This window comes from Schistocerca piceifrons, chromosome 4 (genome assembly GCF_021461385.2).
Source record: "Schistocerca piceifrons isolate TAMUIC-IGC-003096 chromosome 4, iqSchPice1.1, whole genome shotgun sequence".
NCBI lineage: Eukaryota > Metazoa > Arthropoda > Insecta > Orthoptera > Acrididae > Schistocerca > Schistocerca piceifrons.
In genome coordinates this window covers 501,009,580-501,030,543 of record NC_060141.1, presented here as the reverse complement: position 1 = coordinate 501,030,543, position 20,964 = coordinate 501,009,580, and the positions used below count along the sequence as shown (strand labels likewise).

The following is a 20,964-nucleotide window of genomic DNA, read 5'->3' as shown; positions in this document are numbered from 1 at the left end:
AGGAAATGACAAGTATTTTGGACAGGTCAGGAAAACTGCTGGTGAATCCTGTTGATGCCTTGGGCAGATGGAGGGAATATTTTGAACAGTTGCTCAATGTAGGTGAAAATACAATCAGTAATGTTTCAGATTTCAATGTACAATGGGACAGGAATGATGATGGAAATAGGATCACATTTGAGGAAGTGGAGAAAATGGTCAATAGATTGCAGTGCAATAAAACGGCTGGGGTGGATGAAATTAAGTCGGAACTCATCAAATACAGTGAAATGTCAGGTCTTAAATGGCTACACAGGATAATTAAAATGGTGTGGGAGTCAGGACAGGTTCCATCAGACTGGACGAAAGCAGTAATCACACCAATCTTTAAACATGGAAACAGAAAAGATTGTACCAACTACAGAGGTATCTCTTTGATCAGCGTTGTGGGTAAAATCTTCTCAGGTATTGTTGAAAGCGAAGTGCGAGTATTAGTTGAGGACAAATTGCATGAAAATCAGTGTGGGTTTAGGCCTCTTAGAGGTTGTCAGGACCAGATTTTTAGCTTACGGCAAATAATGGAGAAGTGTTACGAGTGGAACAGGGAATTGTATCTATGTTTCATACATCTAGAAAAGGCATATGACCGGGTTCCTAGGAGGAAGTTATTGTCTGTTCTATGTGATTATGGAATAGGAGGCAAACTTTTGCAAGCAATTAAAGGTCTTTACATAGATAGTCAGGCAGCAGTTAGAGTTGACAGTAAATTGAGTCCATGGTTCAGAGTAGTCTCAGGGGTAAGACAAGGCTGCAACCTGTCTCCATTGTTGTTCATATTATTTATGGATCATATGTTGAAAACAATAGACTGGCTGGGTGAGATTAAGATAGGTGAACACAAAATCAGCAGTCTTGCATATGCGGATGACTTAGTTGTGAAGGCAGATTCTATTGAAAGTTTGCAAAGTAATATTTCAGAGCTAGATCAGAAATGTAAGGACTATGGTATGAAGATTAGCATCTCCAAAACGAAAGTAATGTCAGTGGGAAAGAAATATAAATGGATTGAGTGCCAAATAGGAGGAACAAAGTTGGAACAGGTGGACGGTTTCAAGTACTTAGGATGCATATTCTCACAGCATGGCAACATAATGAAAGAACTAGAAGCGAGGTGTAACAAAGCTAATGCAGTGAGCGCTCAGCTACAATCTACTCTCTTCTACAAGAAGTACCAAGACTAAGTTATCTGTGCACCGTTCAATCTTTCGACCAACTTTGTTGTATGGGAGCGAAAGCTGGGTGGATTCAGGTTACCTTATCAACAAGGTTGAGGTTACGGATATGAAAGTAGCTAGGATGATTGCAGGTACTAGCAGATGGAAACAATGGCAGGAGGGTGTCCACAATGAGGAAATCAAAGAAAAACTGGGAATGAACTCTATAGATGTAGCAGTCAGGGCGAACAGGCTTAGATGGTGGGGTCATGTTACACGCATGGGAGAAGCAAGGTTACCCAAGAGACTCATGGGTTCAGCAGTAGAGGGTAGGAGGAGTTGGGGTAGACCAAGGAGAAGGTACCTGGATTCGGTTAAGAATGATTTTGAAGTAATAGGCTTAACATCAGAAGAGGCACCAATGTTAGCACTGAATAGGGGATCTTGGAGGAATTTTATAAGGGGGACTATGCTCCAGACTGAACGCTGAAAGGCATAATCAGTCTTAAATGATGATGATCCATGAGCCCCCTCTCCCCCCCCCCCCCCCCCCCCCCAGTGTGCCAGCTTGGACTGCGTGAGTAGTAGGGTTTATCTACTGCAGGCCACCATTTTAAACAACATGCACTGAATGGTGTGCTCCAGAACACTTGTACCTGCATCAGCATTATACTATGCCATCAAATCAGCTGTAGATTGCCTGCAATCCAGTTTTACAGAGCAAGCAAGCCTCTGTACTTCATATTCTGTCATGAAGTATAAGCAGACAGTATTTTGTCATATGCTTGTGCTTTTACCCTCCTTCAGCCACTTTCCATAGGTGATCACTATAGTAGCACACCAACAGATTTGTCATTTTTAAGACTCTTGTTCCCAGGTGCCAAGCATAATAATCTGCCTTTTGTCAAAGTCACTGGAGAGATTTACGGAAAGAGGTATAGTTCAGAAAAGCCACCCAAAACCCCAGATAAGGGGGGACTCGCCGGACAGGATGAGAAGGAAAGACTGATTGTTGGGGACTATACCAGACAAGATTTGAAAACCTGAGAGCTTAAAGGTGGAAGACACAGTAAATATGGAAGACAGAGATTACAACTAAAACATTGTGCACAAGTTAATAAGAGTGAAAAGCTAAGTGCATTGTATGTAACAGAGGTCAGAGGGGGGACTGTGAAAAATAGACAGCTCAGAAATTGAAAGATGAAGAAAACTAAAATGGAGTGAAGAAGGGACTAGTTACTGTGAAGAAATGCTGAACAGAAGTAATTAACATACATTAAGACCAGGTGGGTGGTGAGAACCAAGGACATGTTGTAGTGCTAGTTACCACCTGTGGAGTTCTGAGAAACTTGTGTCAAGGGGGAAGAATCCTGATTGCGCATGTAGTGAAATGGGCACCGAGATCGTGACTGTCTTGTTGTACAACATGCTCTGCAACATGATATTGTGTGTTGCATGTACGCACCCTCTGCCTATGCCTATTCATCCTGACTGACAACTGGGTGGTAGTCATGCCAATGAAAGGCCGAACAGTGTTTACGTAACAGCTTGTATATGATGACGTTTGGTTTGTGGGGTGCTCAACTGTGCGGTCATCAGCACCTGTAAAAAGCCCCAATTTTTACACAGTCCAATTTTTTTACACAGTTCATTCTAGCCACTGTCACAAATGATAGTGATGATGGTGATGGTGATTAAATGATGAGGACAACACATACACCCAGTCCCCGGGCAGAGAAAATCCCCAACCCGGCCGGGAATACAACTGGTATATGACGTGTTGTTTCACAGCTGGCTCTCCCTTTCATAGTATATGTTTTGCCAGTTACAGGGCTGGAATAGAGGGTGGGAAGAGAGTGCATAGGGCAAGTCTTGCAATGGGGATGGCCACAGAGGAAGGGGCCATAGTGTAGAGAAAGGGGTGCAGAAGGAGCATAGAGTCTGACAAGGATACTGCGGAGATCGGAAGAGCGACAGAAAGCTGTTCTAGGTGTGGTGGGCAAGTTGTCAGACAAAATTTATACCCTTTTATGGCATGATTTTAGAAAGTCATGGCCTTGTTGAAGTAACTGATTAATATATTCAAGACCTGGATAATACCGGGTGACAAGTGGTGTGCTCTGAAGTTGTTTTTTGGAAGGATCCGTCCACATCAAACCTGCTAACAAACAACAGTGCTTACATTTTGGCAGTTGCCATCCTTTCCATGTGTAACATTCCCTCCCATATAGCCTTGGCACTTGAGGCAAACATATTTGTTCAGATTCAGACTCTTTACAGCAATACTCCACCATTCTCACCTCAGACTTCACTGGAAGTAATTATCCCAACAGCCTAGTTCAAGAAGATTTCCTGGGCCATCACATCCAATTCTGGTACTGTTGAACCCTCCAAAAAACAACTTCAGAGCACATCACTGGTCACTAAGTATTATGCTGATCTTGAATGTATTGATCAGCTAGTTCGACAAGGCCATGACATCCTAAAATCAAGTCCTGAAATGAGCTCCAGTCTGTTTGAGATCTTTCCCACCACACCTAGAATAGCTTTTTGTTGCCCTCCTGATCTCCACAATATTCTTGTCAGATCCTACACTCCTTCTGCACCCATCTCCCGACCCTATGGCTCCTACCCCTGTGATTGTCCCCATTCCAAGACTTGCCCTATGCACCCTCCTACTATCACCTATTCCAGCCCTGTAACTGGCAAAACATACACTATGAAAGGGAGAGCCAACTGTGAAATGACACATGTCACATACCAGCTGTTATGTAAACACAGTTCAGCTTTTTACATCAGCATGACTGCCACCCAGTTATCATTCAAGATGAATAAGCATAGGCAAAGGGTGTACACAGGTAACACACAACATCCTGTTGCAGAGCATGCTGTACAACAAGACAATCATGACCTTGGTGACTATTTCATCACATGCATCATCTGAATTCTTCCCCCAGACACAACTTTCTAGGAACTCCACAGGTGGGAACAAGCACTACATGTCCTTGGTTCTCGCCAGCCACTTGGCCTTAATTTACATTAACTACTTCTGTCTCAGCATTTCTTCACAGTAACTATTCCTTTCTTCACTCGATCTTACTTTTCTACACCTTTCATTTTCTGACTTGTCATTTTTTATGCCCCCCCCTCCCCCCACCTCTGTTACATATAACACACTTAGCTTTTCACTCTTATTAACTTATGGAAGATGTTTTAATAGTAATCTTTGCCTTGCATATTACCTTATCTTCCACCACTAAGCTCTCAGGTTTTCAAATCTCGTCTGGTGTAGTCCCCAACAATCAGTCTTTCCTTCTCATCCCATCTGGTAAGTCTCCCCTGACCTGGGATTCTGGATGACTTTTCTAAACTGTACCCCTTTCCCTAAACCTCTCCAGTCCTTTTCCTTCACCCCTCTTCCTTCCCCTTAAACTCTTCTGCCAGAAGGAGAAGCCACGTATTGTCAATAACTGGTTATTTTCATTATTATCTCACTTTCTTTTCTCAGACATTATGTCTGGTCAAAACTGGAAAGTGACGCAAACCTTGATCAAGCGTGACTTCCTTTTAACTGTACAGTATATGTTACATTGCATTCAGGAACGTTTGGGTAATTGAACAGGTATCAATAATTACAAATTTCTGTAGTTGTATATATATAAGTTTGGATGTAGCTGTATTGCGTTGATGTACTGGTGGATATTGTGTGGTATGACTCCTGTAGTTGATAGTATAATTGGTATAATGTCAACTTTATCCTGATGCCACATGTCCTTGACTTCCTCAGCCAGTTGGATGTATTTTTCAATTTTTTCTCCTGTTTTCTTCTGTATATTTGTTGTATTGGGTACGGATACTTCGATTAGTTGTGTTAATTTCTTCTTTTTATTGGTGAGTATGATGCCAGGTTTGTTATGTGGTGGTGTTTTATCTGTTATAATGGTTCTGTTCCAGTATAATTTGTATTCATCATTCTCCAGTACATTTTGTGGTGCATACTTGTATGTGGGAATGTGTAGTTTTATTAGTTTATGTTGTATGGCAAGTTGTTGATGTATTATTTTTGTGACATTGTCATGTCTTCTGGGGTATTCTGTATTTGCTAGTATTGTACATCCACTTGTGATGTGATCTACTGTTTCTATTTCTTGTTTGCAAAGTCTGCATTTATCTGTTGTAGTATTGGGATCTTTAATAATATGCTTGCTGTAATATCTGGTGTTTATTGTTTGATCCTGTATTGCAATCATGAATCCTTCCGTCTCACTGTATATATTGCCTTTTCTTAGCCATGTGTTGGATGCGTCTTGATCGATGTGTGGCTGTGTTAGATGATACGGGTGCTTGCCATGTAGTGTTTTCTTTTTCCAATTTACTTTTTTCATATCTGTTGATGTTATGTGATCTAAAGGGTTGCAGAAGTAGTTATGAAATTGCAGTGGTGTAGCCGATGTATTTATATGAGTGATTGCTTTGTGTATTTTGCTAGTTTCTGCTCGTTCTAGAAAGAATTTTCTTACATTGTCTACCTGTCCATAATGTAGGTTTTTTATGTCGATAAATCCCCTTCCTCCTTCCTTCCTGCTTAATGTGAATCTTTCTGTAGCTGAATGTATGTGATGTATTCTATATTTGTGGCATTGTGATCGTGTAAGTGTATTGAATGCTTCTACGTCTGTGTTACTCCATTTCACTACTCCAAATGAGTAGGTCAATATTGGTATAGCATAAGTATTTATAGCTTTTGTCTTGTTTCTTGCTGTCAATTCTGTTTTCAGTATTTTTGTTAGTCTTTGTCTATATATTTCTTTTAGTTCTTCTTTAATATTTGTATTATCTATTCCTATTTTTTGTCTGTACCCTAGATATTTATTGGCATCTGTTTTTTCCATCGCTTCTATGCAGTCGCTGTGGTTGTCCAATATGTAATCTTCTTGTTTACTGTGTTTTCCCTTGACTATGTTATTTTTCTTACATTTGTCTGTTCCAAAAGCCATATTTATATCATTGCTGAATACTTCTGTTATCTTTAGTAATTGGTTGAGTTGTTGATTTGTTACTGCCAGTAGTTTTAGATCATCCATGTATAGCAAATGTGTGATTTTGTGTGGGTATGTTCCAGTAATATTGTATCCATAATTTGTATTATTTAGCATGTTAGATAGTGGGTTCAGAGCAAGGCAGAACCAGAAAGGACTTAATGAGTCTCCTTGGTATATTCCACGCTTAATCTGTATTGGCTGTGATGTGATATTATTTGAATTTCTTTGGATATTAAGTGTGGTTTTCCAATTTTTCATTACTATGTTTAGGAACTGTATCAATTTAGGATCTACTTTGTATAGTTCCAATATTTGTAGTAACCATGAGTGGGGTACACTATCAAAAGCTTTTTGGTAATCAATGTATGCGTAGTGTAGTGACCTTTGTTTAGTTTTAGCTTGATATGTCACCTCTGCATCTATTATCAGTTGCTCTTTACATCCTCGTGCTCCTTTGCAACAGCCTTTTTGTTCTTCATTTATAATTTTGTTCTGTGTTGTATGTGTCATTAATTTCTGTGTAATGACTGAAGTTAATATTTTGAATATTGTTGGTAGGCATGTTATGGGGCGATATTTAGCTGGGTTTGCTGTGTCTGCTTGATCTTTAGGTTTCAGATAAGTTATTCCATGTGTAAGTGTATCAGGGAATGTGTATGGGTCTGCAATGTAACTGTTAAATAATTTAGTTAAATGTGAATGTGTTGAGGTGAAATTCTTTAGCCAGAAATTTGCTATTTTATCATTTCCAGGGGTTTTCCAATTGTGAGCACAATTAATTGCTTGGGTGACTTCATGTTGCAAAATTATCACTTCAGGCATTTGTGGTATCATCTTGTATGTGTCTGTTTCTGCTTGTATCCACCGTGCATGCCTGTTATGCTGTACCGGGTTTGACCATATGTTGCTCCAGAAGTGTTCCATGTCTGTTATGTTTGGTGGATTGCCTATTTTAATGTGTGTGTTATCTATTGTCTGGTATAATTTCTTTTGGTTTGTGTTGAATATTTGGTTTTGCTTCCTTCTATTTTCACTTTTTTTGTATCTTCTAAGTCGTTTGGCCAATGCTTGTAATTTCTGCTTCTTTTCATCTAATTGCTCTATCACTTCTTGTTGTGAGATTTTACCTAACCTTTTTCTTTTTTTGTCTGACATTTCATTTCTTATAAATTGTGTTAGTTGTCCGATGTCTTTTCTCAGTTTTTCTATTCTGGTCTGTAGCCTGTGTTGCTATGCTGGTTTTGTGGGTTTCTTCTGTGTGTTGGTTGGTTCTGATCTCTGCCTAGTGTGTATATTTAGTGTAGTGAGTGCTCCTATATAAACCAGTAGTTGTAACTCTTCCATAGTTGTATTTTCATTTATTTTGTTGTGAATGATTGTGTTGATAGTTGTTATTGTTGTTTCGACTTGTGGGTTATTTGGTTGTCTATGCAAGAATGGTCTAATGTCCGTATTTGTGTCTTTGTATTCTATATGTGTCAACTGAAATTTTTCTTCTATATCTAACATGTGTGTCACTTCGTGTTCTATTTGTGCTTGTTCTGGTGGCTGTCTTAAGATTTCGTTTTCCTCTGATTGTTTAATTGATGCGTGTTGTTCTTTGTTTGTTTGCTCTAGGATGTTTGAGTCCATTACTGTATTTTCTTCTTCTTCTTCTGATTGCACATTATTTTGTTCCAGTATTTGTTGTACTTGTTGTTTGATGTTTTCTAATTCTGACTGAGGTATCCTGTTATTTTTTATTATTACACGGATCTGATCAGCTAGTCGTTGTTCTGTTAAAAATTTTAATTCTGGGTATCTGGTAATAAATGTTGTGTATACTTGTGATCTGTATCCAGTTGCGTTGGTTCCTAAGTTTGTTGCTTGGTAATAACAGAACATGAGGTGTCTGTTAACTTCATCTGACCATCTCATCCTCCGTCTTTGTTTTCCTTCTAGTGTGGTTGCAAAACACCTCTATTTGGATTTAAATCATTTTCCGTGTGGCTAGCAGTGTCGTTACCATTGTGGACGGGCATAGGGTTCAAGCGTCGTCCCCAACCATGACAGCGCTTGTCCGAGGCTTCATTAGTTCTGTCCTGAACCAACTACTCACACTCACACTAGCCCTATTAGTGGTTTGTTCTTTTCGTCGCCTTTTACGACTGGCAGAACGTACCGGAGGCCTATTCTTTTCCCGGCCATTCACGGGTATCATTATTATTATTATTATCATTATTATTAAAGTAATAAAATGGATCAGAGGTATCGTACCAAGACAGGGGATTCAACAGTACACTTCTAAACATTATAATAACGAAAAAAAAGGAAAAAAGTTTTTTTCATTTCATTTCATTTTTTTCGTTATTACAATGTTTAGAAGTGTACTGTTGTAGCAAGACAGGGGATTCGATACCTCTGTCCCATTTTATACGAGCCATGATTGTATTATGATGGTCATTTGTATACTCTTTTCTGCGTATCTTTAGTTTACATTACTTTCTTGTCATATCCTCATTAAGTTTCTAGTAATGTAATATGCTAAGTTAATCTCCATGCACAGAAAGCAGTTGGGCCACTGTCTTGACTAAATGTGACAGCAAAGAACATCAGTGTTACAGTTAAAAGGATTATTTATTCCAGCTTTTCATCACAACGGCAACATATAATTAATTTTTGCAATCAGCAATGATCATATGTAGATCTGCATTTAATATAAAAATAAAACATGCGGTACATTTCACCGGTGAATTTTTTAAGACTGTCGTATTTACATGTTCATGTACACTACGTGAATGTAGACTTTCCCAGCCTCTACTGCTGATGAAATCTTCTTGGGCTTCCATCCAGATTGCTGCATCTAAATTCCGCTGTTTCTGTATCACTCTCATCAAAGCATTGCAGAATTTCAGTGCAGCCACGTGGAAGGAAGTCTTAGAAGATTAAAAGAACACTGTCTGGAGGGAGGGGGAAGGGAGTGGAGTGAAACACCCAGGAGACATGATCAAGTGTTATTGTAACTTTGTTCACTACACACCATCATCAAGTATGTAAATGATCTGAGTTGCCATTCTCTGCAACAGATAGAATGGCCACAGATGTGTATTAGTTGCTAATGTCAGTGTTGTTACCAGGCACAATGGTGAATGCAATGTGGTGAACAGTATCAAATATTGAGCAATCATTGCAAAGGACACAATGATGCCACATACTTGTGTGAGATAGCGTTTTGGTTTCTTAACTTTCATCAGTGTTGACAACTGAAGCTCTTAAGAGTAAAGCCAACAGCCAATACATCAAGTGTCCACAAAAGCTCCAACAATTATGTTTCATCAGTCTCATCTGACACAATGTTTGCAATCCTCAGCAACACATTGCACTGAATTAGAATGAGATAGTTTGCAGAAACCAAAGTAATACAGTGTGTGTAAAAATATAATTTGATAAAAACTACTTTCCAGTAATGAATAATGAGAGATTATCTATCACCATTGCTTACCTGCAGAAGATCACCACTTAGCTCGTCATCTGTACTCCTAGCTAGTTCCTCTTCAGTGGCAGGTGGTGGACTCTGAGGTAGTGGCGGAGGTGCCTGGCAGACAAGGAGGAAAAAAAATTGGAAATGCTAGGCTACATCAGAATCACTGAAACTGGCAGTTTTGTTGAACAATTTATGGAGAAGTAAACATTAAATTACACTGAATGCTGTAAAATCGGGTAAGTTGAAACAGTGGGTGAACTTGAAATGTTTTGTCAAGAATTCAGTCTTTTCTTTTAGATTGGCAAGACTGTGAGGTTGTTTATATTGTAAATGTGCACTGTAAATTCTGTTTAGTCACCAAAGAACTGGAAATACTTGAAATATCGTTAATTTGTCATAGTTAAGTTGGTTTAAAAACTTACTGAAATCATGGAATGTGAAGTCATGAAAAATAACAGTGTTGAAACTTCTTTTGTAAGGCTAAAGTATGACGTATATGTGGCTGAAACAATGGTCAAATATACTTTCATTCATGATAAAGCAGATGATTGCAGTCATATTTTACTTTATGTATATGTTGATTTTACATGATATTTTTATTAAAATGGGTCCCGTGTGTAGTAACTTGAAAAATATTTTAAGTCCACAAAAGCGTGTAACATTTTTTATTTCCACCTGAAGATCATGCAATATGTAATTCTTTTTAGTGCAATTTGTATTTTTGAAATTTTATACAAGTGTGAACCTATCACAATTCTACTTTTGTACTCAGGGAATTAGTAAACTATAATGTGAATTGATGTGTATAATTTTTTAATAACTTTTAAGAAGTATTTTTTTATTGAATTAAAATTTAAATTTTCATTTAAATTTGAAAAACAGTTTTCATCTCAAGCCCATATTATGTTGTTTATCACAGCAAAGTTCATGAAAATGCTGCAAAATGACATCTCCCATCACTTTAGCTTAAGTAGAGTCACTACTGTGATTTGAAATTATGCCAGTGTAGCATTTTTTGACAGCTTCGCATTGCTGTATTTTCAGAATGGGTCGATGTATTGAAATAAATTGGATTATTTTTCCTAGTCTGTATGTAAGCTAACTCTGTGTCAAATTTCATCAAAATGTGACATAGTGAGTTAAAACTCATGTGAAAGTTTTGTTGATTTGACACAGAATGTCCCTGCACTCTTTTTTTAGATATTCCCATTTATTTCTGTTAATCTCACTTTGCAACGGTCCAAGAACTTGACGACCAACAAGTTGTTGAACCAGGATGTTGGAAACTCCCCCGTTCGCAAGCCAAGTATATTTTTTATGGATTCTTTCCCAGTCAGACATTTTCCTTTCTTGTCGGCACATTTCTATTATGATTCCACTTTGAATCACTCAAGATGGGTGCTCCTAGATGTTTTTTTCCCAATACTGTCACCAGTAATTGTTGAAAGGGTACAATGGTGCCCATCAGATTCACATTCATTGACTTTACCAACTCACAACCAAATTGTCACCTACCAACACAACATAGACCTTAGGCTGCACTACAGATCAGTCTGTCACCACAACCAAGATTTCTGGGGGGGAGGGGGGGGTGCGCTAGGGTCCAGTACATAACTTTAGCCGACAGCTCTTCTGCTGAATGCTGCTGTTCATACCAGTTCGCATTTGTGTGATTTAAAGTTAACACAACAAATTGTGAGTTGGCTTTGGGTAGCTTATTAGATTGTTTATTCGAATTTCCTATGCTTTATAAATGAATACGGCTGGTATTTTGTGCTGTTGGGTCCCAAGTTAACCATATCCTCGGAAATTGCTGTAAATTAGGAAGCGAGACCCACATGCTGTAGATTGTTGCAACGACGAACACAGACCTCGGGCTATGTTGCACATCAATATGTTACAACAATCGTTTTCTTTTGCTGATATTCGATGGCTTCACCAGTTCGCAACTAATTAATCACGTTCTAATCTAACCTAGAATTCGGACTACACTACAGATCAATCTGTGGCTACGATCATTTTTGGTGTTCACGTTTGTTGGCTTCGCCGACTCTCAAATAAATCATCACATTCCAATGACTTCGGCTGCAACAAACTAAGTCAGCACAACCAGTTTTTTAGGGGGTAGAACCACATATTAGGCGACAATGATAACTTTAAATGTGATTGGTGCTCGTTTCATTCACAGCGATTTAAGCTGCGCTATAAAGAGCCAATCCAACGACAATCATAGAAAACTCAAAAAGAAAAGGAATATACGAAAATCAGTAAACAACCTTAAAACCCAAATAGCCAGATCAATAGCAAGTAATCTCGTGCTATCCATAGTGAGACCAAAATTAACTCGAATCTTCCGCCGAAAGAAACCTTAGAGTCAGCGATTCTCATTGGCTACCATACACCACGGTGAATATTATCACCCGAATGACTATGACCAAAGGTGGACGAATTGTAAACAGCAGCATGCAACGGAAGAGTCGCGGACGCAGTGATATGCGCTTCAGCGACAATGGCTTAACATATGGATCTTTCGCCTATTTTGCGCAATAAGTCAGACTTTTTTTTCTTGAGGACCATCTGCATGTTCCTGCTCCAAGCGTCGCTTCTCTACAGGTCTTACAGCATTTCGATATTAAACCTCGTTTACACGACGACACTAGGTTTCACGCAACCAAGGCAGTTAGGATATTCGCGTCCACACAGTGCCTTTTTTGTATTCAAATTTGCGCATGCGCATGAATTTCAAATAGCGCAGCTACACATGCGCATTTGTGCATGCGTAATTTCCTGGAAATGAAGGCCGAGCGTAAAGCGCATTGCTACCTGTCTTCGGAGGGAATGTTGGCGTTCTTAAGCAAGCGACGGGCAGGTGGGGTCCTTTCGTATTTTGTGTTAAGGTTATGCTGTAAAGAGATTTATGTGCAGTAATGTCTGTTGACTCCCTTTAAGTTTATAGATGATTAGAGACAAAATAAAAGTCGTGTGTAATGCCGTTTCTGAAGAGTATCAGAATAAAAATTCGAGATGTGTTGCCCTGAGCGGCACTTATTAGATAAAAAATCTCCGGTCACACTTCTATAAACAATAAGATACCGTAAGTTTTGAAGTATGAAAAAAGAAGAGTAACTCAAAAATTTATTGGAACTGTGGACGAATAGTCATGCTAGTGCGACTTGAAAGCACAGCTGAAAAGCCTAAAATCTGAACAAAAGAAGTGATGGGGTAAGTGTAGCTCCAAAACAATCTATTAAAAATAGAAATGATGCAAAAAATACGAAACTGAAAAACACAGCCTCCATTATACTGGATTTTGGCATCTATGAAATTCCCAAAACCGTCGAGTCCAAGGATGCAAATCTGTATATCATGTTTCAAGATTAAATACAAATGACGCACTGAAAGTAAATTAACCTTCACATAACGACTAAGAAACTCCCTTAAGTATTTCTCAGTTTCAGGAATAATCACTTTTATATTTATTTATTTATTCGTATTCCGTTAGTCCAGTAAGCAAGGAAACTGCTTCAATATTGAGCGAGCCATATACGTGAGAACAGTACTTATAGATGCTAATAGATACAATTTGTAATATTGTATAGGAACAAAATATGCTAATAATTACAAGCTTACGCATTTACAACAGTGAGTAGAGGTATAAAGCAATCAAACAATAAATTACAATTATTTAACATTGCAGGTTACAGATTTAATAGAACTGAAATGGTGCGTTCTGAAATGAGGAATAAATAATTCAAACGAATACATAAGTCGCCAGTTACTAGCTGACAAAATTTTATTGCCCGTTTCCCAAACTGAAAATTTAAAATCTCGTCGTGACCTCCTCCTGAAAGTTGCAGAAAAAACGTTGTTATCAGTTTGTATTTCACGTACCTCTGATGTTTATATACTTCTTTACCTACAGTCGCTTCTGCGTTTTCTTTTTCTGTCGCCTTTTCATCACAATAAATGCAGGAACGATGGCCTCGCTGTTTGGTGCCGTCTACCAAATCAACCAACCTACCAATAAATGCAACACAAGCTGCCAAACAAAGAAGAAGATGGGCAGTGTGCTTGCGCAATGAAGCTACGTGTGGATACGAGAGCATTCATGCGTTCTTTCCACAAATTTTTGTGCAAGGCCTTTTATTCCCGTGCGTCTGCGTTTGCGCACGACGAAAGTGGCATCGTGTGGACATACCTGGAACCTCCTTGCATGCAACTGCCTCATCAGACCACTGCGCATGCACAGCGCGCTTTTTCGGAACTCGTTGGTTGAAATCTACACGCAACTGCATTTATATTCGAACAGCGTCGCGGAGATCTTTGCGTTATCCACTAGGTACATTATAAAACAGACGGGTCTAGCGAACAGAGTTAAGGAGATTGGATTTAAAAGAGATAAGAAGAAGAAGAAGAAGAAAATTCGTTACCTGAGCTGAGATATTGCCACATTCAGTGATGAAACACGGTGAGCTAGTTGGTAAACGGATGCATGAGGCGGCACCACCTCCGTTACCTAATTTTCAAATATTATTTTGAATTTCTCCCTACAAAATGACAAGTTGAAATACTTAAATTTTTTCCCGTAAATACTTTTGCAATATTTCTGCTAGCCCTACTGGGTTTTGCAAAAGATATCGGTACTGTTCTCTTCTATACAGGGTGACTTGGTAGTTTTGCCTGCACAGGCGCACCTGTGGGGTGAAATCGGACGTGGGATAACGAAACTGTAGAGATTTGTTTACCTATGTAGGAGACCGACCGAAACAAACACATCAAGGCATTCGATAAATTACTTACACAGGTTTTGCATGTGCAAGCAAACCTCTCTGTGTGTGTGTGTGTGTGTGTGTGTGTGTGTGTGTGTGTGTGTGTGGACTGTTCAGTTATATCAGAATGCGTAAGATTAAAAAAAAAAAAAAAAAAGATGTAGCACTACGAAGTCAAAAAGGGTGCATCAAAGTTGTTACTGTAATGTAGCGTCGTGATCAAGGAACGTTCGGATCTAACCTCCTTCACATGGAGTCTTGCGTGTAGAAATCGAAGATTGTAACGGTTGTGCGATTGAGCAAATGTTGGATTTAAAATAAATGGAAAACGTGAAAGAAATGTAACCTTCTGCCACCCAACAGACTGTAATTTACAAAGATAAGAATATTCAAAACAGTTATCAGGGAGCGGTACAAAATTTAATTCTGTAATTTCTTTCAATTGCGAGAAACTTTGAAGTTATTTGTATAATTGTTCGTCATTGTTGGGTCAAGGTCTCATATTTAACGGTGACTAGCATCGAATGCTTGCGTTCATTTTCAAAACACTGCGTACATCAGATCGTACAATATCAAAGTATAAAATACCAAACGTTAAAATACAGGAAGATTTTTCCAGCATTCTGTGTTCACCAATAGCAGTAGCAGGGCCGTTTCTACCATAGGCAAGACTAGGCGGCCGCCTAGGGCGGCAACATTTTAGGGACGGCAAAGGGAAGAAAAAAATTAACTTAAAATCAAACACGAAAAAACTGAGCTAAAGATCACAAAAATAAAAACTGGAAAAATTTAAACATTTCAAAAGCATACGGAACAGCTACTTATGAGTCTACTTTGACAGAAGTGGATGCTGAAAAATATGAATTTATTCCTCATCCAGTAAATGTTTACGAACGAAATAACACCACAATTATAGAAATGACCTAGTTTGATGCTTCGGCATCAGTATAGCATAATTTCTAAATTCAAGGAAAATTCATTCGCACCATAAAATAATTCCAATCCTGTTTCAGTCCATTTTCTTGCAATTATTTTGGGAATTTTCTAAATTGAGGATGAAAAATAAGAAATGGAGGGCATTTGTTGCCTTTAATTAGTTTTAAAGGAATTGAAGGCAAAGCATGAAAATGGAAGACTGGCCACAGAAAATGAGGACGTCTGATGTTTAAATGTATAATAGGAGCTCTGCATTGTTATGCCTTTCGATGTTTGTGATGGTGGACGGGGACGATATTGGAGAGAGCGATAGTACTAAGAAAGAGCCGTCGTCATCTTTCAATTCTCGCATAGGGCGGCAAGGCACCTAGCCGTGCTATATATCGGTTATATACAGGGTGTTACAAAAAGGTACGGCCAAACTTTCAGGAAACATTCCTCACACACAAAGAAAGAAAATATGTTATGTGGACATGTGTCCGGAAACGCTCACTTTCCATGTTAGAGCTCATTTTATCATGACTACTCTCATATTGTTGTGATTGATGTTGATTGCAAAAACGAACGTGTGCATTAATGTCCCTGTCTGTACTTGATCGGTTTAATAATGTAGCTTCATTGATAGATCTTGTTATGGGTTCATTTCCTTGCGTGGAACACAAATCTTCTCGAGATAGATTTAAAGATCTCACAATCTTTCCATTGTACTTCTCTTCAAATCACATTAATCATGGAATGGAAGAAACACACAGCAACAGAATGTACCAGCGTGACTTCAAACACTTTGTTACAGGAAATGTTCAAAACGTCCTCCGTTAGCGAGGATACATCCATCCACCCTCCGTCGCATGGAATCCCTGATGTGCTGATGCAGCCCTGGAGAATGGCGTATTGTATCACAGCCGTCCACAATACGAGCACGAAGAGTCTCTACATTTGGTACCGGGGTTGCGTAGACAAGAGCTTTCAAATGCCCCCATAAATGAAAGTCAAGAGGGCTGAGGTCAGGAGAGCGTGGAGGTCATGGAATTGGTCCGCCTCTACCAATCCATCGGTCACCGAATCTGTTGTTGAGAAGCGTACGAACACTTCGACTGAAATGTGCGGGAGCTCCATCGTGCATGAACCACATCTTGTGTCGTACTTGTAAAGGCACATGTTCTAGCAGCACAGATAGAGTATCCCGTATGAAATCATGATAACGTGCTCCATTGAGCGTAGGTGGAAGAACATACTGACGAAACTAAAATGAGCTCTAACATGGAAATTAAGCGTTTCCGGACACATGTCCACATAACATCTTTTCTTTATTTGTGTGTGAGGAATGTTTCCTGAAGGTTTGGCCGTACCTTTTTGTTAACACCCTGTATATCTGCACCTTTAATATTTGACTACACTGCATTCGCAGTGGAACAGTTTACCAGTATTTCGAATGTTCCACTGGAATTATGTTACAGTCAATAATGATAAAAGCAGGTATGTCATAACCGATGTATTGCACTACTGTACATACAGAATTGAGGAAAACAATTTATATATTTTAACTTTGTATTTTACATTTTTATTAAGACAATCCCCAACGTGACAGGTTAGCCGAGGGCGCTAATGCGCTGCTTCCTCGACTCCGATAGGCGCGCCGGTCCCAGGTCGAATCCGCCCGGCGGATTAACGACGAGGGCCGGTGTGCCAGCGAGCCTGAATGCGGTTTTTAGGCGGTATTCCACATCCCATTATGTGAACACTGGGCTGGTCCCCACGCTCCACCTCAGTTCGACGACTCACAGACATTTGAAAAACCTTCGCACTATTTCATGGTTTACACTAGATGCAGACAGCTGGGTACTCTAACTCCGTTCCGGAGGGTACGGAGTGGCGACAGGAAGGGAATCTGGCCACCCTCTGACATTAACATCGCCAAATTCGTAGTAAGACGGATGTCCCCGCGTTGAAGTGGGACAAAGGCCGAAAGCAAATAATGATGATTAAGACAATCCCTTCTGATGTAGACAGTGGTTTGAAATTGAATGCTGGCCTTCCAAACTAGTCACCATTAGAGATTATATGCCACTGTAGCATAAAATTAAATAAATAAAAAATAAATTCAGTTGTTGGTCTTCTATGCCAATGTATTGTTGGAACTACACAAACCCTAAAGATGAGGTTAATCTTTCATGTGATGAGGTGAATTTTCTCACAAAAATATCTTTCACCTCAATTAGCGGACAACTAGCAAAAGGAGCTACAAATGTGCATCTTCATGTATTCATAAGTATTTATTTTAAGAACAAAGTAACATATGAATACATCTTCTTTTTACTTCAACTGCCCCCTACATCATCACTTGTTTTCTTTATTGTAATTTCATTGTGGATGTCTGGCCACAGCTGTTTCTGCTTTTCAGCCATATGGCAAATTGCTGCAGTGGCGGACACACAAGTTTCACTGCAATTTTATGAGAATTATACGAAAGAATTACAATAAACTGTTTTATGGTGACAATATACAACCGAATATTTAAAAAATCACAGAAATAAGTAAAACAATAAGAAATCTTTTTATGGGAGTAATTGTATTTTAAAGAGACTGTTTCTAAAAATGGTTCAAATGGCTCTGAGCACTATGGGACTCAACTGCTGTGGTCGTAAGTCCCCTAGAACTTAGAACTACTTAAACCTAACTAACCTAAGGACATCACACACATCCATGCCCGAGGCAGGATTCGAACCTGCGACCGTAGCGGTCGTGCGGTTCCAGACTGTAGCGCCTTCAACCGCTCGGCCACTCCGGCCGGCCAGACTGTTTCTAACACCGGACACACTGCATGAGAAACGAAATATTATAAACGTCAACATGAGACTAAAATTAAATAGAACAGTAATCTCAATGTCGTTATAGGCATTCAGAATTACAATGTATTGTTCTTTGTTGAAACCTTGTGTTCTTTGAAGGTTGGTAAATTGGTCACACCAAAGGAAAATTCTGAATACCGTTTCATCAACCCTAGGAAAACTGCAGTTCTTTGGTTCCTGTTGAACTGCTGTGGCAGTTCGAAAGGTTCCGTTAATTCACAAACTTATTTCATAAATTCTGTTTTGTTTAGGGGCAGGAGTAGTTGTTTAAATGTGTAAAATTTTTGATTAGCTCATGTTCCTACTGATTGTATATTTTCCAGTAACACGTTCTCCTAAAGAGCTCAAAGCGACCTCGAATAATTGAATGCTTTGGGAGAAACCAACACAGATTATGAAAACTGTCTTTCCAGTCAGTTATATATCAAACCGGCGGCCAATGATATAATAATGGGAAAAACAGAACCGAAGACAATTTGCCTGTAAATATATTACACTACTGGCCATTAAAATTGCTACACCACGAAGATGACGTGCTACAGACGCGAAATTTAACCGACAGGAAGAAGATGCTGTGATATACAAATGATTAGCTTTTCAGAGCATTCACACAAGGTTGGCGCCGGTGGCGACACCTACAACGTGCTGACATGAGGAATGTTTCCAACGGATTTCTCATACACAAACAGCAGTTGACCGGCGTTGCCTGGTGAAACGTTGTTGTGATGCCTCGTGTAAGGAGGAGAAATGCGTACCATCACGTTTCCGACTTTGATATAGGTCGGATTGTAGCCTATCGCGATTGCGGTTTGTCGTATCGCGACATTGCTGCTCGCATTGGTCGAGATCCAATGACTGTTAGCAGAATATGGAATCGGTGGGTTCAGGAGGGTAATACGGAACGCCGTGCTGGATCCCAACGGCCGCGTACCACTAGCAGTCGAGATGACAGGCGTCTTATCCGCATGGCTGTAACGGATCGTGCAGCCACGTCTCGATCCCTGAGTCAACAGATGGGGACGTTTGCAAGACAACAACCATCTGCACGAACAGTTCGACGACGTATTCAGCAGCACGGACTATCAGCACGGAGACCACGGCTGCGGTTACCCTTGACGCTGCATCACAGTCAGGAGCGCCTGCGATCCTGCGATGGTGTACTCAACGACGAACTTGGCTGCAAGAATGGCAAAACGTCATTTTTCCGGATGAATTCAGGTTCTGTTTACAGCATCATGATGGTCGCATCCGTGTTTGGCGACATCGCGGTGAACGCACATTGGAAGCGTGTATTCGTCATCGCCATATTGGCGTGTCACCCGGCGTGATGGTATGGGGTGCCATTGGTTACACGTCTCGATCACCTCTTGTTCGCATTGACACCACTGTGAACAGTGGACGTTACATTTCAGGTGTGTCACAACCCGTGGCTCTACCCTGCGAAACCCTACATTTCAGCAGGATAATGCACGGGCCTTTCTAGATACAGAAAATGTTCGACTGCTGCCCTGGCCAGCACATTCTCCAGATCTCTCACCAACTGAAAACGTCTGGTCAATGGTGGCCGAGCAACTGGCTCGTAACAATACGCCAGTCACTACTCGTGTTGAAGCTGCATGGGCAGCTGTACCTGTACACGCCATCCAAGCTCCGTTTGGCTCAATGCCGAGGCGTATCAAGGCCGTTATTACGGCGAGAGGTGGTTGTTCTGCGTGCTAATTTCTCAGGATCTATGCACCCAAATTGCGTGAAAATGTAATCGCATGTCAGTTCTAGTATAATGTATTTGTCCAATGAATACCCGTTTATCATCTGCATTTCTTCTTGGTGTAGCAATTTTAATGGCCAGTAGTGTATGTAATCGTTCAGCGTATCGCAATGAAGATGAGGCACTCAGTATCTTGAAGTACCTGGAAGGATAAGTTGTCTTCAAATGGGAGAACGTGACCAGTTCACTAAGAGGTCAAACAAGAAATTGTCAGCTTGGTACAAAAGAAGTGGATGATCTGGATTACTGTTATTTGTAAAGAAGGTCTCAGATCTCCATCGCCTGAAAAACTGAGTACATTGTTAGAGTCGGGGCGTATTTTCGCAAATATTGTTTAAAGCAACATCACCATTATTCTTCAACTTGCATAACATCTTTCATTCCCAAATTATAAGAGCAGAACAGACAGTTATAGGTCTTCATCATTTTCAACCAAGTATTCCAATTGGCTGAGAGTGGAACTCTCAGTTGGGAGTATTTGGGAGAGGATTTCCAGCTGCGGCATTCACCTGATGTCCAAGAAAAACCTCCTGTAAACCTTGGTCGGACTGGCAGATTGGATTTAATTTATTTCTGAGACAACACTGTGATGTCCATTGCCCCAGACGCAAATAAAAAGTGTGGAACCCTTATGGGACCGCTTTGTTGTTCGTCTGTGTTTCCGTCCGACTGTTAAGAACCATTTTTCTCAGGAACAGGTAGACGCAACATGTTAAAATTTGTGTCTTATATTAAGGTCTATGGTCCGTTGGAAGTGCAAAAATGTTAAGCTTCTAAGTCAATTCGGTCAAAAGATACGGCCATTTACGTCATATATTTTGATATTCGAAAACCCATTCATCAAAACCTGTAGGGCACTTCCAGAGTTGATGTAGAATAATGAAATTTGGCAAGCAGCAGATTTCACAGTAGAAGTAAAAAATCTCAATATTGCTAAATTGTAA

General features: G+C 39.8%; 1 protein-coding gene across 1 annotated transcript in view; it reads right to left on the bottom strand.

The window, feature by feature from the left end:
• Positions 1-20,964, bottom strand: part of LOC124795948 (multiple PDZ domain protein) — a 1,551,599-nt gene that overhangs the window by 1,230,485 nt on the left and 300,150 nt on the right. The window contains exon 2 of the mRNA XM_047260028.1: positions 9,717-9,809. Within this exon, the coding sequence (XP_047115984.1) occupies positions 9,717-9,809 (93 nt within the window). The remainder of the gene's footprint in view (positions 1-9,716; positions 9,810-20,964) is intronic.